The sequence below is a fragment of the Antennarius striatus genome, chromosome 5 (assembly GCF_040054535.1).
Source record: "Antennarius striatus isolate MH-2024 chromosome 5, ASM4005453v1, whole genome shotgun sequence".
NCBI lineage: Eukaryota > Metazoa > Chordata > Actinopteri > Lophiiformes > Antennariidae > Antennarius > Antennarius striatus.
The window spans coordinates 8788303-8804147 of NC_090780.1; the positions used below are offsets into that span (position 1 = coordinate 8788303).

At 41.5% G+C, this 15845-nt stretch overlaps 1 protein-coding gene across 4 annotated transcripts in view; it reads left to right on the plus strand.

Annotated features, from left to right (window-relative positions):
• The window catches only part of atp2b2 (ATPase plasma membrane Ca2+ transporting 2), a 145647-nt gene that overhangs the window by 96411 nt on the left and 33391 nt on the right, over nucleotides 1–15845 (plus strand). For all 4 annotated transcript variants that reach the window (XM_068315038.1, XM_068315039.1, XM_068315036.1 and 1 more), the window contains exons 7-12: nucleotides 237–269; nucleotides 1456–1548; nucleotides 3702–3743; nucleotides 8666–8830; nucleotides 9904–10118; nucleotides 11231–11473. In XM_068315038.1, coding sequence (XP_068171139.1) covers nucleotides 237–269; nucleotides 1456–1548; nucleotides 3702–3743; nucleotides 8666–8830; nucleotides 9904–10118; nucleotides 11231–11473 — 791 coding nt within the window. The remainder of the gene's footprint in view (nucleotides 1–236; nucleotides 270–1455; nucleotides 1549–3701; nucleotides 3744–8665; nucleotides 8831–9903; nucleotides 10119–11230; nucleotides 11474–15845) is intronic.

A 15845-nucleotide genomic window follows, 5' to 3' on the forward strand; every position in this document is an offset into this window, starting at 1 on the left:
TTAGGTCGTTAAAGTTGATGTGCCTTTGTGGTAAACTCATTGATTCATCTGTTTAACTCATACAAACTGTATGAGCTTTTTGTAAGTGTTTGTTGCACAATGCACATTCCTGAATGTGCATAAATGATGTATGAAATTAGTATTGGCTGTATACTTGTCAGCTGAAGTGTTCAGGTACTGTGGGTTCAGGTACATTATTATCCATGCTCTCTTGTCCTTACAATTTCATCTCGAAGGAGGAGCAATGGAAGACGGACACCAGAACACAGGTGCAGTATCACCTTTCTCTGACCATTCGGAGCGGTACTTGATCCGTTCGACCTTCAAGCCATATGATATCAGATAAACCAGGGGTCCTTTTCTCTAGCCAAAGGCCTCGCCCCAATTTAATTCCTCACTTAAAAAAAGAAGCACCACATCAACAGATGACATAACCCTCTCCCTTTATTGCAGCACTGCAGTCTGACTGACGAGCTAATGTTCATCACCAGCCATGATTCATAGACAGCGTAAATGCTACGAGTAAACAAAGCCTCTCTTTCCTTTGTTATAGAATAATGACATGAGAGCGACAACCTTTCAGGTACACAAAACATGAACCAGCAAAAGAGAGCAAAGTAGATGAATCATGCTTTTGTAAAAAGTAAGATGCAAAATTTCACATGCACATATTTTGCCAAAGGTCAGATGTTTTGCAACACTTATGAACATTGTTTATGGCATAATCCATAGTCAATGAGTAGTGGCTTTGTAAGGATACCTTACGTAATGTTTTGAGGCATTTTTAATCTAGCCTTGGTATGGTCTAGTAGAGTGGAATATGTAATCTAGTTCAAACAACTGACAGATTTAACAAAGTAGGAGAGACAAGACTGATCAACCAACAACAGTTGTCTTCATTTTGCCATTCAAAAACATATAATACATGAAAAAACATGGTGCAGACAATTGTAGACAGTTTACCCCCCGCACACACACACACACACACACACACACACACACACACACACACACACACACACACACACACACACACACACACACACACACACACACACACACATATGCTCAAATGTATATGTCCTCTGATTTCATGTTTCATGTCTGTCCAATATTACGGTAGTTAATCGTTGACAGAGCATTCAGTAAACACTTTAGCAACACACGATTTTTAACATCATTAATGTACACACTACAGAAGTTAAAAACAACATTTCTTTCACATGCATATATTGACTATCTTAAATGTACTATAATTATAATATTTCTGTTCATTGTCTTGTCTGTGCACGTGTGTGTGTGTGTGTGTGTGTGTGTGTGTGTGTGTGTGTGTGTGTGTGTGTGTGTGTGTGTGTGTGTGTGTGTGTGTGTGTGTGTGTGTGTGTGTGTGTGTGGCCGTATGCCTATATTTTAAATTTTGTTCATTGATGTTTGGCCTTCTTTGTTACTGGCTAGACTGCTCCCATCCCCCTATCCACCCCATCGCAACTATAGCCACGGATGGGGCCGCAGGCATTAATGCCCCTGGCAGTGCCAGCCTTATTAATGGTAGGTTGACAAATGCTGTGATGTCTGACCTCTTTCTGTTGTGACTTGTGACTCCTGCACCCTTCTCCATCCTCCAGTGTCACCGTCATAGGTGCTCACCCTTTCTTCTACCCTTTATTTCGCCTACTTGGGGTCTTTTTGTATCCCTGCTGTCTGTGCATGTCCTCTGCAGTAGAAATTAGTCGTTTGTTTCTCGTTCTTCTCTCTTCCATCTTCTATCTTTGGAAACATTCGTGATAAGAAAAGTCATGAGCTACCTCTGACACTAAATATACAAAAAATATTTACCTTTATACTGTATATAAATTCATAAAGGGTCATACAAAGGGTCATACAAAGTTTGAAAATGGGAAACACCAATTTTGGGAATACAATCAGTTACTTCTTTCTGGCAGCTGATTTCTGGAACAGTCTGAAATTAATCACTTCAAATTTTTGTTTTGTTTTTATTTTTGTGAAGACCATCCTAAAACAAAAGTGATAGAAATATTAGCCAGTGCCATTTATAGACTGTAGTATGAATGTTTTCTTGTCGTAAGGTAGACCAGACTATTTTCCCTAGACTTTCTAAAAAGCTGAGATGAAATTGGTGTCTACAGTTATTTGTTCATATAACAACAAAATCCTCAATTTTTGTGACAACTGTACACTATTCCATACATTAATTACATTCACCACAGAAGATCTGGAGACTGTTATCTCAATCTCCTTGGATTGAAGTCACAAAATGTGCTGTAATTTGCACAGTAATGATGACCTTGTGCTGTCTTGGGCTGGAGCAGAGCAATTTTTCATCTTCAGCTTTATTGTAACTCCAGGGAGAAGGTTTATGTGGAAGTGTATGTACAACTAGACAGTTACCCTCCAAATGCATGTGCAAGATTCTGAGAAAATCAGGTCCGCCAGCTCTGCCTTAGTCATTATTACAGACATTTGAGTGTAAAGCACTCAGCAACACATTTTGTACAATTTCTAGTCTGTCTAACATGAGAAACAGTGCCCACCTTTATGTAATTGTAGCCTTTGTAGATAGAAAGAACAGCACTGCAGAATAATATCTCAGGCTTGTTTTATTTATTTTAACCGCGAAGAACATACATACAGTTTATAGACAAACACATTGACAGTATCAGTATAATTCAGCAAATATCACAAATGTAATCTTGTTAAAGTAAAATTACTTTAGATTTTGATTTTTCTTCAGTTGTTCTTATGTAACTTTACCATGTGGGGGTCTTTTCCTCCAGGCTCCCTCTCTCTCTCTGTCTCTCTCTCTCTAAACGTGATTTTAAAAATCAAATCAAAATCTCTCTCTCTCTCTCTCTCTCTCGCTCTCTCTCTCTCTCTCTCTCTCTCTCTCTCTCGCTCTCTCTCTCTCTCTCTCTCTCTCTCCCTCCCTCTTACTCTCTCTCTCCCTAACTCTCTCTGTATTGTTCACATCATTGAAACCACCTCCTGATTTTTCTCTCATGCATGCCGCTGCCTTGCGTTTGTGTGTGCAAGAATTGTATGTATGTATGTATGTTTGTGTTTATGTGTGTGTGTATCAAAGGTGTACTCTCCTTTACTATTAGTATTTGGTGTAATGCTGTATTATCTGTACACCTTGCTATTTCACTTGATAGTCTGACAATCTGCCTTGTATTCTTGAAAATGTGTGTGGACTGTTATGTGCACATATTGTGACTCCAATGTTAAGACCAATCAAATTTCAGAGTGTGTGCAGCTCGTTTTTCCTTTTTAACTTAACATAACTTATCCATATTTAAATCTAAAATTAATGTTTTGTTCCAGAGTCCAACTGAGTATTTTTCTTACCTGTCTATTCACTTAAATCCAATAAAATGAAGTTATTAAAACCTAATTTCCTCCCACTTTTACAAGGAAATCTGCACACTACAGTAGTTGTCTGTGAATCTCAGTTACATTTTGTTTTATTAACATCTTGTCATTAGCTGCAGCTTGTAGCTACATTACATCACTATCACTATCACTATCACAAGCCTTTGTATGTGACAGCCACAGAGACATTGTATTAAAAGTCATTTTCTTGTCTTCCTGTTTTGGTCTCAACTGTGTGTGCTGTCTATGTTGTGATACTTTGTCTGCTTTGGTTATTTTTGTTGTTATTGTCTTGTATGTCTCCATCATAGGTAAAATGCAAGATGGCAATATGGAGAGCAACCAGATTAAAGGTAACAAAACCACATCTTTCCTGGGCTCCTCCTCCTCCCCCTCTCCTTTTTCCTCATTTTATTTTCCTTTGGCGTGCAGCGTGAACTCCCAGTCAAATGCAGGTGGAAAATCATCCACTCCTTTATCTTTCCACATAGATAGAATTTTATACTCTGCATACCTCCTTGTGACTCAAATTATTGAAAATTACTGTCTTGAAAAATGGTCTTCTGTAAATCTCAGAAGATGCATTTGACCAGAGTTTACCCTGCAGTTATACTAGCTTAGCCCTCCTCCTCAGTCTGTCTGTCACTGGTGTTGTCCCTGGTCTTTTGTTATGTTGTTGTTCTTGTGTTGTTATCTACCTCACACAGGGTGCGTTTTCCTTCTGCAAACACCCAAAACTGTCCTCTTGGTGTCCCCCCTAACCCGAATTATGACAAAAATTGTCTGGGATTATTGTTACGCTTTTGAAGTGTCCTTTTTTCATACATATTATTTTCATTACTGTAAACCTCTCTGTCTAGTAGTAGTCTGCTTGTTGTGTAACAACAATCAGAAAATCAAAAAACGCATTATCAATGGAAAAAAACAGGTTTTTCAGTTATTGTACATTTTCTGATGAATGGCACTTTCGCCCTTGTTGTTGGTGTATTGAAGACTGTGTACACATCAGTGTGCTGATCACAGCACAGTATACATCAGCAGCTAAAATATAGAACATGACGTTTTCTGTAGGTGATCTGTACCGAGTGTGGACTAGCATCAATAGTTTGATCTTGCTCTTCTGCTGCTTAATGTTGGATGCAGATTTTCCTCCGGAGTCAAAAAGAAAATGCACAAGAAGACAATATGACACATGTTGATCATTAAAAGGTTTTGCATGAGCATCAAACACACACCTCGTTGCTATCAGGAAACCAGGATGCAATGATTCTTGTCAATGAGCTACATTAACAAAGATTGTGTGTGTGTGTGTGTGTGTGCGTGCGTGCGTGCGTGCGTGCGTGTGTGTGTGTGTTTGTGTGTGTGTGTGTGTGTGTGTGTGTGTATCTATCTATCTATCTATCTATCTATCTATCTATCTATCTATCTATCTATCTATCTATCTATCTATCTATCTATCTATCTATCTATCTATCTATCTATCTATCTATCTATCTATCTAAATCCCTTGTGGGTATTCCCTAAAAACTGAACATGAATGTTTATTGAGTATGTTATACATTACAACATTTAGATTGTTTCTAATCACTTACATCCATGCTTTATTTAGAATCATTTGTTCTTTCTTTGTACTTTGTTTGCATTGTATGTAAAGTGAGTAGTTTTATGAGTGAAATGTGCTATATTGTATTCTTCTTTTCTTTTGGGCTTTTCCCTTCAAGGGTCGCGACAGGGAATCAGTTTCCTCCATCTAACCCTGTCCTCTGCATCCTCTTCTCTCACACCAACTACCTTCATGTCCTCTTTCACTACAAATGTGCTGTATTATATAATTTTTCAATTTCTTTGCTTTCTGTAAATATTTATATGTAGTTACATGAGCGCACATTTCTTTTATAGAAAATATATAAACAAGTCTCTAATAAAACTATGGTGTGAGTGGCTAGAAAAGAGTCAGTGACGAAAGTTAAAAAAAAAATCTCTTTACCCAAATCTCAAAAAACATCAAATCATTCCTTGACAAATCTCCTACTCATCCATTCAGTTTTATGTCCTCCCCATGTGGCTCACAGAGCATATCCCAGCCTGTGGTGTCGAGGCACTGCAGGACTTCTTCGACACCACGGACTGGGATGTGCTCTGTGAGCCACATGGGGAGAACATCAACAACCTGACTGACTGCATCACAGGATACACCAGGTTCTGTGAACACACCACCGTGCCAACCAAGACTGTACACTACCTCCCCAACAACAAGCCATGGGTTACGAGTGACCTGAAGGAACTCCCAAATAAGAGGAAGAGGGCTTTCAGGTCTGATGACCAAGGGGAACTGAAAAGAGTGAAGCACGAGGTCAGAGACAAACTGAGGGAGTGTAAGAACAACTACAGGAGGAAGCTAGAGGCCAGACTCCTGCAAAACAACATGAGGGACGTGTGGTCGAAAATGAAGAAGATCAAAGGCAACCATCAGGCGGTTTAGAGAGCTGAATGTTTTCTTCAACAGGTTCAGCTCACAGCCGTCTGCCTCCCCCTCACATCTCGACCCCCATGCTCCTCCTCCACTGCCATTCCTCCTCTCTCTCCCCCCCTTGGCAGACAGTCCTAGACACCCCCCCCCCACACACCTCCTCCAAGGAACCAGGACCCTCCCCCACCAGCACGCTGCCCCACATGGCTGTAACTATGGGCCAGGTCAGGAGACAGCTGAGGAGACTCCATCACAGGAAGACTGCTGGACCTGATGATATCAGCCCCAGGATCCTGAAGACCTGTGCGCCCCAGCTGTCTCCGGTCATCACACACCTCTACAACCTGAGCCTGAGCCAGGAGAGAGTCCTGGTGTTGTGGAAGACATCGTGCTTGGTTCCTGTTCGCAAGAAGTCGGCCCCATCGAAGTTGAACGACTACCGACCAGTTGCCCTCACATCCCACCTGATGAAGTCGCTGGAGAGGCTGGTCTTGACTAGCTTGAGGCCTCAGGCCCCGTCCACACGGTGCCGTGACTTTTTGAAAATGCAACTCTTTCCCCCCCCGCATAGAAAAAGATTTGCATCCACACAACAGCGTTTTTGAAAAAATCTCCATCCACACGTATCCGCATCAGTGCGTTGATCAACACATTCATAAAGAGAACAACTCTGAGAACGACAGGAGAGAGGACCGGGACGTATGGATATTCACGCCGTTCCTCCTGGAGGATGACCTCCATCACAGAGTTCTCCCACCAGCAGAGAGGTAGTCCCAGCCTGACCCAGAACTGGTGTCGACATCTTTGGCAAGGATCGTGAATGAATGAATAAATAAATAAATTAATTAATATATTAACTTTATGACTCATAAAGAAAGAAACACAAATAAATATTCAAGTGTGAAGCATGTTTATCAATGCATTTTCGACGTGGAGCTGTTATATGGGCACGCCCCTCGGATAGAAAAAATTGCGGATACAGCGTCCACACGACAACACAGACCCGATGTTTTCAAAAAAATTCACCTTGGCCAGCGTTTTCAAAAAGTTGCATTTTCGTCCCAGATATCTGCTTTGTTGTGTGGATGGCAGGCGTAAACGCAACGAAAATGTTGCGTTTTCAAAAAGATCCGGCACCGTGTGGAAGGGGCCTCAGGTGAAGGAGCTGCTATACCCCCAACAGTTTGCGTATTGGCCCCAATTGGGAGTTGATGATGCCTCCATCTACCTACTACAGAGAGGCCATTTGCATCTGGATGGTGGGGGAAGCACTGTGAGAATCATCTTTGATTTCTTTAGTGCTTTTAACACCATTCAGCCAAGGCTGCTGGGTGAGAAGCTGCGGGAGATGGTTCTCTACACCTCCACTGTCTCTTGGATCAGTGACTACCTGACAGGCAGGCCACAGTTTGTCTGTCTGGGCAATGTTCTGTCTGACACGGTGGTCAGTGATACAGGAGCCCCTCAGAGGACTGTACTGTCCCCCTTCCTCTTCACTCTGTACACCAATGATTTTCAGGACAACTCCGAGTGTGCCACCTACAGAAGTTCTCTGATGACTCGGCAGTTGTTGGGTGTATAAGTGAGGGGAGATAGGGGGAGTACAGGGCCGTGGTGGATGACTTTGTGGAGTGGGCTGGAGCCAATCACCTGAGGTTGAACGTTGGCAAGACCAGAGAGATGGTGATCAACTTCAGGAAGAAGAGAAGCATGCCACAACCAATCCACAACCTGGGAGAGGTTGTAGAGGAGCTGGAGGACCACAAGTACCTGGGTGTGAAGATCAACAACAGACTGGACTGGAAATCCAACATCGACGCTGTCTACAAAATTGGGATGAGTAGACTCAATTTCCTGAGGAAGCTGAGATCCTTCAATGTATGCAGAAAGATGTTGGACATTTTCTATCAGTCTGTTGTGGCCAGCGTTCTCTTCTTTCCTGTGGTCTTCTGGGGGAGCAGCATCAGAGCCAGCAATACCAACAGACTTAACAAGCTAATAAGGAAGGCTGGCTCTGTGTGGCTGTAGTCTGGACACTGTGGAGGCTGTGGTGGAGAGGACGACTCTGAACAAACTGTTATCCATCATGGATAATCCCGCTTACCCTCTCTATCACACACTGGATGGACAGCGGTGCTCCTTCTCCAGCAGACTGCTACAGCTGCGCTGTCGAAAAGACTGGTACAGGAAGTCATTCCTGCCACATGCCATCGCTCTATACAACAGCTCTAAAATATCAGATGTGTCTGTATACTAGTGTAGCATTTAAATTTCCCAGTATGGGATAAATAAAATCTATCTATCTATCTATCTATCTATCTATCTATCTATCTATCTATCTATCTATCTATCTATCTATCTATCTATCTATCTATCTATCTATCTATCTATCTATCTATCTATCTATCTATCTATCTATCTATCTATCTATCTATCTATCTATCTATCTATCTATCTATCTATCTATCTATCTATCTATCTATCTATCTATCTATCTATCTATCGTAAGTCCTGGAATAACCAAAGCATAATCATGATAAAAAATTTGTGTTCATAACAGATAGTAATTGTTTACAGTCTTAAAGGAGGGACAGATATAAACAATTCTTCAACTATGAGATGCGAGGTTCCTACATGCCATTATTTTTCACCTTGTCATGGGATGTTGAATGATTTCCCTTTGGGTCTAAGCCTCAACTTGAATAACACCTGGGTGGTTAGGTCTGGCTCCCTGCTTGTCTTTGCTCTCCATGACAAATCTACATTTTTAACACTTCTGCTGTCTGTCTTTCTTGGTGTTTACAGTAAAGAAGCAGGATGGAGCAGCTGCCATGGAGATGCAGCCTCTAAAGAGTGCTGAAGGGGGAGAGGCTGATGAGAAAGAAAGGAAGAAGGTGTCTATTCCAAAGAAAGAGAAGTCTGTGTTGCAAGGGAAGCTGACTAAACTAGCGGTTCAGATTGGCAAAGCAGGTACAGTTTATGACTCACAACCCAAATCCATTGCTTGAATCACGGAAATTAGGAAGAATGCTAATGTATCTGCATTAGTATGAAACCCCTGTTCATTTTATTTACTAGGTGATCTGCCATCTGGGGCTGATGAATCACTTCACTGCAAACAGTTTAGATAACATTCTGCAGCTTGTGCACTTTTACAATTTTGCAAACACTTCTTTTCAAGCAGTGTGAAATAAGTGCATCCAATCCATGCCATTATATGCTGTTTAATGAAATATAAAGAATCTTTGGCACTATGGAGTTATTCTTCGCAGTGATGAATGTTCACTTACCATTATGTCTACGCTGTAGGTAGCCTCCCAGCAGCAACGTAGCAGGATTACAGTTCATATCAGTGAATATGACATACCTTAGTACGTCTCAGTTTATGGTGCAGTCTACAATCATTTGGATTCCTAAACTGAAATTACAAAAGCCCTGTAACAAAGGGTGTCTGTCATTTCCTTCATTTCATTCTTCCCATTCAATATTTTCATTGCTGGTCTGGTGCACCTTTATTCCACCATGATGGTCTGTTTTAAAGCAATGAAGGCGTAATTAAATGTCAGTCAGTTAGGTATCTGTAATGCCTGAGGAGGTAGTAACAGTACATACAGGTAGATGGTGCATAGATATCTGTCTATCCATGAAACAGAATGGTTGTGACGTATTAGTGTTTTCAGGTGTGACTTATCCTTGTTGAGGCAGCAACAGGAAAGACATTATTTGAAAAACAAGCCCAGAAGATTGATGCCAAAGGGAGAAATTACTGAAATTTACCGGCTGCTATGCTCACTGTTTGATGTTTGTCAGATTTCATTGTGGAGTGAAAAAAAAATTTCACTAAAAAAAATCTTCAAAACTGCAAAGCTGTGAAAGGTGAATAACCAGGGACCATTATAATTTATTCTTTCTTGAAGCCTTAATTCTGAATTTAACATTGGTTGGTGGCCTAAATTTTCAGATTACACAAAATTGTCAATAACCTCTTTTCAACTACATATCGAGTCATTGCTCTGGAAATAACCTTTTGTTGTGTTTTTCAGGTTTGGTCATGTCAGCCATCACAGTCATCATCCTGGTCTTGTACTTTGCCATTGACAACTTTGTGATGCAGAAGCGCCCTTGGTTGCCGGAATGCACCCCTATCTACATCCAGTACTTTGTCAAGTTTTTCATCATTGGTGTGACTGTGTTGGTGGTGGCCGTGCCTGAGGGGCTGCCTCTGGCTGTCACCATCTCCCTGGCCTACTCAGTTAAGGTGAGCATGTAATCTACACACCCAGACACTCCTCTGTGCAGAAGTTGAGTGATCTTTTTGGTTTATTTACTTGTTCACTTAACAGACTTCTTTTCTGTTAAGTGAAGCATGTGGTAAGGAAGAAAGTATTTTTCCCTTTAATGTTGTGGTACCACTGTGAGGATTATTTTTTTCACCCTTTCCAACACCATAGTTGGTATTTAGCAGAAAACAGTCCATTAAATTTCGGAGAGCATCCAGATAACATAATGCAATAATTTAACTTTGTTTTCGTTTTGTGCTATACTATTCGTTCTTTTGTTGTGTATTACATTGACACTTTTGGATTAGCATGAATTTTAAGCGTGAGTGTTGTCGTAAAATAGATATCAATGAATTTTGCATTGGTACTAATTTTTTTTCTCAGGTTTTTTTTTGTTTATTTTTTTTATATTGTTTTGCACTTCAAGAACCAGGAGAACAGACATTTCACTCCAGAACACCCATAGATCTGCATGAAAACTTCATCAATGATAGTACCAGGGATGTAAATTTTTTGGGAAAGATTTATCCAACACAACAGGAAATGTTGATTTTATTGGCTAAGCTGTCTTCCCATGAAAAACATTGATTGATCCAAGTTCTATGTGTATTTTTCATGCAGAAATAATCTATATTCAGGTGTTTTGAAGAGAATGTGAATCTGTAAATTCTGTAATGTTCATGGTATCCATTTAGTAGTGTGTCCAGTTACGCATTCCAATGCAGCACTCACACCAAAGCTTTATTTGCATCCCTCTAATTGTCTGAATGTTATTTGAATCACTCAGATTAGTAACATGGCTGATACAACAATAGCTGCCAGTATATACAGTAGCGTCAGTCATAGACCAAATGTCCCAATATGCCAGCACACAGCACTGGGGATCCACACACAACTACAACAAAGTTGTCTTCCGCTTCCATATTAAAGTACTATTGACAAAGTTTGAAAAGCTTATTTAGCCAAGAAGTCAGACAGAAAAAACAGTTAAGTTAAGGGATGACTACTGAATTTGCCGCATCTCCTCCGGTAAGCTGTTCCAATGTTTATTTATGTACACTCTCATTATCACATCGTTTCTTACCAACAGAAAATGATGAAAGACAACAACCTGGTGCGTCACCTGGATGCATGTGAAACTATGGGCAACGCTACGGCCATCTGCTCTGACAAAACAGGCACACTAACGACAAACCGCATGACGGCTGTGGAATGTTACATTGGAGATGTCCACTACAAAGAAATCCCAGATCCTGGAGCTCTATCACCAAAATCCTTGGAGCTACTGGTCAATGCCATCTCAATCAACAGCGCCTATACCACCAAAATACTGGTAAGCAACCTGTAATTCAAATTTACTGGACATCAGTGACGTGCGGTGAGGTTCATGGCTGGTGAGGCACTGATTTCATCATAATTAGATTTACAAAAATATGAATGTATAGTTTAGCTTATTCACCATTTAATTTGCAACAGTGAGTAGGTTATTTTTAAAGCCCCATAGCAGAATTATTTACACGTATAAACTGTAACACACAATTAGCGCATTTGATTAAAAAAAAAAAGTTCTTTCCTACATGTTTGCTTATGTTACGTTTATGTTATGTTTACTTATAAATGAAGTCCATGCACCGCTCCTTCTGAACAAAAGCATCAATAAAAATTTGGAGTGTAGGTATGTTATCGTCCATTTCTATAGTAAGGCAAGGCAAGAGGAAAGTAAATGAATGGCTGTAGTTTGCTATCACTTCTGCAGCCGAGGAAGAAGAATCCTCGGCCAAGTCCCTGGGATCACCAGCGCCCCCTATCATGAGGCCGGAGAACTATTTGCCTCACTGCATGCCTCTTTTCAGCTGTTTCAGGACCGCTCGACTCAAGAAAGACGTTACACACATACAGTTGTTGATAAAAAACATGTGTTTGAACATTTTAATCGCGACATATAGAGAGATAGCATTACGGTCTCACTGTACAGCATGCCAGCACAGCTAGTCGAGTCATTGCGTAATCCATGGTGAGGCTCGGCTGGCTGATGCCTCACCACAGGTCTCTTCTCAGTGTGTCAGCGGTAAAGTGAAAATTCAGCGATTTTGTAAATAGTAAATATAACGTAAAATTGGTGGCGTTAAACAGAAAATAACTGAATAATACACATCACTGGATAAATACAGCCATTTAATTTATTTCTTCCATTTTTCATTTTTTCTTTCATGATGGCAGGTGAGGCACATCACTGCTGGACATTCTCTTTAGGGGTTGAACATCCACCACTGCATTTTATTCAACTGTTATGTAATGTCACCAAACAGCAATATATGTAACCTTTCATTTTCTCAGTCCACAACATATTCCTTTTCTTTATTAAATTTCAAATATCCTGGGTTCACTGCACAGATTCAGCTCCTGTGGGTGAAAATGAAACATTATGACAAGAGTAGCCTTGAAACACTGAGCCAGTTCTGGAGAGGTTTTTTTTTTTTTTTGCAGAGCAGGCAGTGTGTTTTTCTTGGAAGATGCTTCAAATTCATTGGAAACTCATTCAACTTGTCACCTTTAGAATAGTTGTGTAATGTTGTCTTATCTGATAGTCTGACCATTGCAGGCTATAACTGAATCCAATCTGTCTTAAACACTTGAAGAGAAGAATTGTTCACAGTAAAAGCGGCAAATAGCCATCTTCTCTAAGCCACTTAAACCAACATTTAACAGGAGATAGAAGTGAAGCTATGATGGTTGATTGAAACTTTTGTGTGAATCAACCATCCGAAAACTGTTTGTGCAGCAATCCCCTCGGGCCCCTTGTCTTATACTGTATATCATAATGGATTTGATCTATAACATGCATGTGTCTTGAGATTGCCAGCAGTATAAGGAATATTATCAGTCATGACTATAGGTGCTTTTTAGAGTCGGTGACCTACACCCCACTTTCTGAATACCCCCCTTGCTATCTATCTATCTGTCTGTCTGTCTCCATCTGTCCATCTATCTATCCATGTAATCACTTGTAACTATGCTTTATCATCTTTTTGTTTTGTTTGTAATTTATTTGTATATGGTTCCAATTTTTCACTTTCTGCAAATACGTAGTAGTTATATTAGCTCATTAATATATATATATATATATATATATATATATATATATATATATACATATATATATATATACATATATATATATATATATATATATATATATATATATATATATATAATATAATGTTCTTCTCACCCTTGTGGGGTGGTATCTGTGTGTCATCTAAGGTCCTCTACCAGATGCCTGGGAGTCTGAGGGTTCTGTGCAGTATCTTAGCTGTTCCTAGGACTGCACTCTTCCGGACTGAGATTTCAGATGTTGTTCCAGGAATCTGCTGGAGCCACTCTTCCAATTTGGGGGTCACTTCCCCAAGTGCTCCTACTACCACGGGGACCACATTGACCTTGATCTTCCACACATGTTTCAGCTGTTCTTTCAACCCTTGATACTTCTCAATCTTTTTCGTGTTCCTTCTTCCTGATGTTGGTGTCAGCTGGAATCGCCACATCTATCACCACTGCTCTCTTCTGCTCTTTGTCCACCACCACAATGTCTGGTTTGTTTGCTAGCAGCTGTTTGTCAGTATGGAAGCTGAAGTCCTACAGGATCTTAGCCTTGTCGTTCTCAACCACCTTTGGTGGTATGTCCCATTGGGATTTGGGTACTTCTAGTCCATACCGGGTACAGATGTTCCTGTACACTATTACAGCTACTTGGTTGTGCCTTTCCATGTATGCTGAGCTGGCTAGCATCTTACACAAGTCAACTGACTTGAATGCAGGACGTTGTGGGTTCGAATCAGGGTCGGGACAAAACACTATCCAGTCAACTTACACAAATGCAGGAGGGGCGTGGTCTGGAATGCCGGAGGGCATGGTCTGGAATGCAGGAGGGTGTGGTTTCGAACCCCAGATTATGGCGGACACTATCCAGTGAGGGTCCTTAGGCAAGACCCTTAATGCTATACCAGCCTACGTCAATCATGAGTGAACACATTAAAGACAGAGTCATACCGGCTCGGACGTGGCCCGGGTAAACAAGGTCTGCGTCAGTTGCTATTTGATGAGAAATGGGTTACTGGAACAAGACACACATGGACAAGGGCGGAGAATACGGAGTTGTTGGAATGCTACTACACGAGTAATCCCAGAGAGAGGGGATATATGGGGCGGATGTGGGACCAATGGATGCTTCGAAACCCACAATCAAGGCTAACAAAGAAACAGCTGTTAGCCCAGTGTTCCAACATCCGTAATTGAAAACTGCTGTCACAACTAGAGATCGATGAAATACTACAACAATGCTACGGCAAGGGGGAGCCAGGACGCCAGGTCAGCGGGGGGATATCACCCCCCCCCCCACACACACATACACAATCCGAGATTGGGTACAAAGCCCCAAGAGACATAGACAGCCTCAATACAATAGCTGCTGACCTGAGAAGGAAGATCATGACCCAAATGGAAACCTGGAGCCTCCAACAAATACCGAAGCTAAGTTGTGAAGTATCTTCAGAAGATCTGCTAGAAGATGTGAATGCTGCAATAAGAACCATCCCCACAGGGAACATAACTGAGACCAACAAGCTGATCCACAGTACAGCAACAGTAATCCTCGAGATGCTAGGATTACTGTGGAGGGGATTACTGTGGAGATTGGAGCATAACAAACAATACCCTCCATGGAAGAGACGGTTAGAGGCCAAGATAAAGGCGACACGGAGAGAAGTCCATCAGCTAGCCGAGCTACAGAAGGGGAACATGGTGAATAAAGGGGTACCCAGGAAATACAGCAAGCTCTCCATACCTGAAGCACTCGACACTGCCAAACAGAGACTAACGGCTCTGGTTACCCGACTGAAGAGATACACCAAGGAGATAGAGGCCAGGAGAATAAAAAAGACCTTCTCCACTCAACCAGCAAAGGTTTACTCTCAGTGGCAGGGAAATAGCATCCGGTCAGACCTACCAAGAGCTGAGGTGGATAAATACTGGAAGGGCATATGGGAAAGAGAAGCATCACACAACACCGATGCCCAGTGGCTAGTGGACCTGAGGACTGACCACAGCTGCCTCCCAGAACAAGAACCAGTAACCATCTCAATGGCAGACATCCAAGAAAGAGTGTCAAAGATGAAGAGTTGGTCAGCACCGGGCTGACCAACATACAGGCTAAAGAAGCTGACAACACTCCATGAGCGTCTAGCAGCACAGATGAACCAGCTGCTAAGGGATGGGATGCACCCAGAATGGTTGACTGAAGGCAGGACAGTCCCGATCATGAAAGACCCACAGAAGGAATCTACCCCATCCAACTACCAGCCAATGAGCTGTCTCGGTACAACATGGAAGCTCCTGTCAGGAATCATGGTGGCTAAAATGAGTAGGCACATGGATCAATATATGAGCGAGGCACAGAAAGGAGTTGGTAGTAACACCAGGGGAGCAAAGCACCAGCTACTGGTGGCCAGAGCAGTACACAGAGACTGTAAGAATAGGCAGACCAACTTGTGCACCGCCTGGATTGACTACCAGAAAGCCTATGACTCAATGCCACACACGTGGATACTGGAATGTCTGGAACTGTATAAGATCAACAGGACACTAAGAGCCTTCATCAAGAACTCAATGGGGAAGTGGAAGACAACCCTGGAGACTAACTCCAAGCC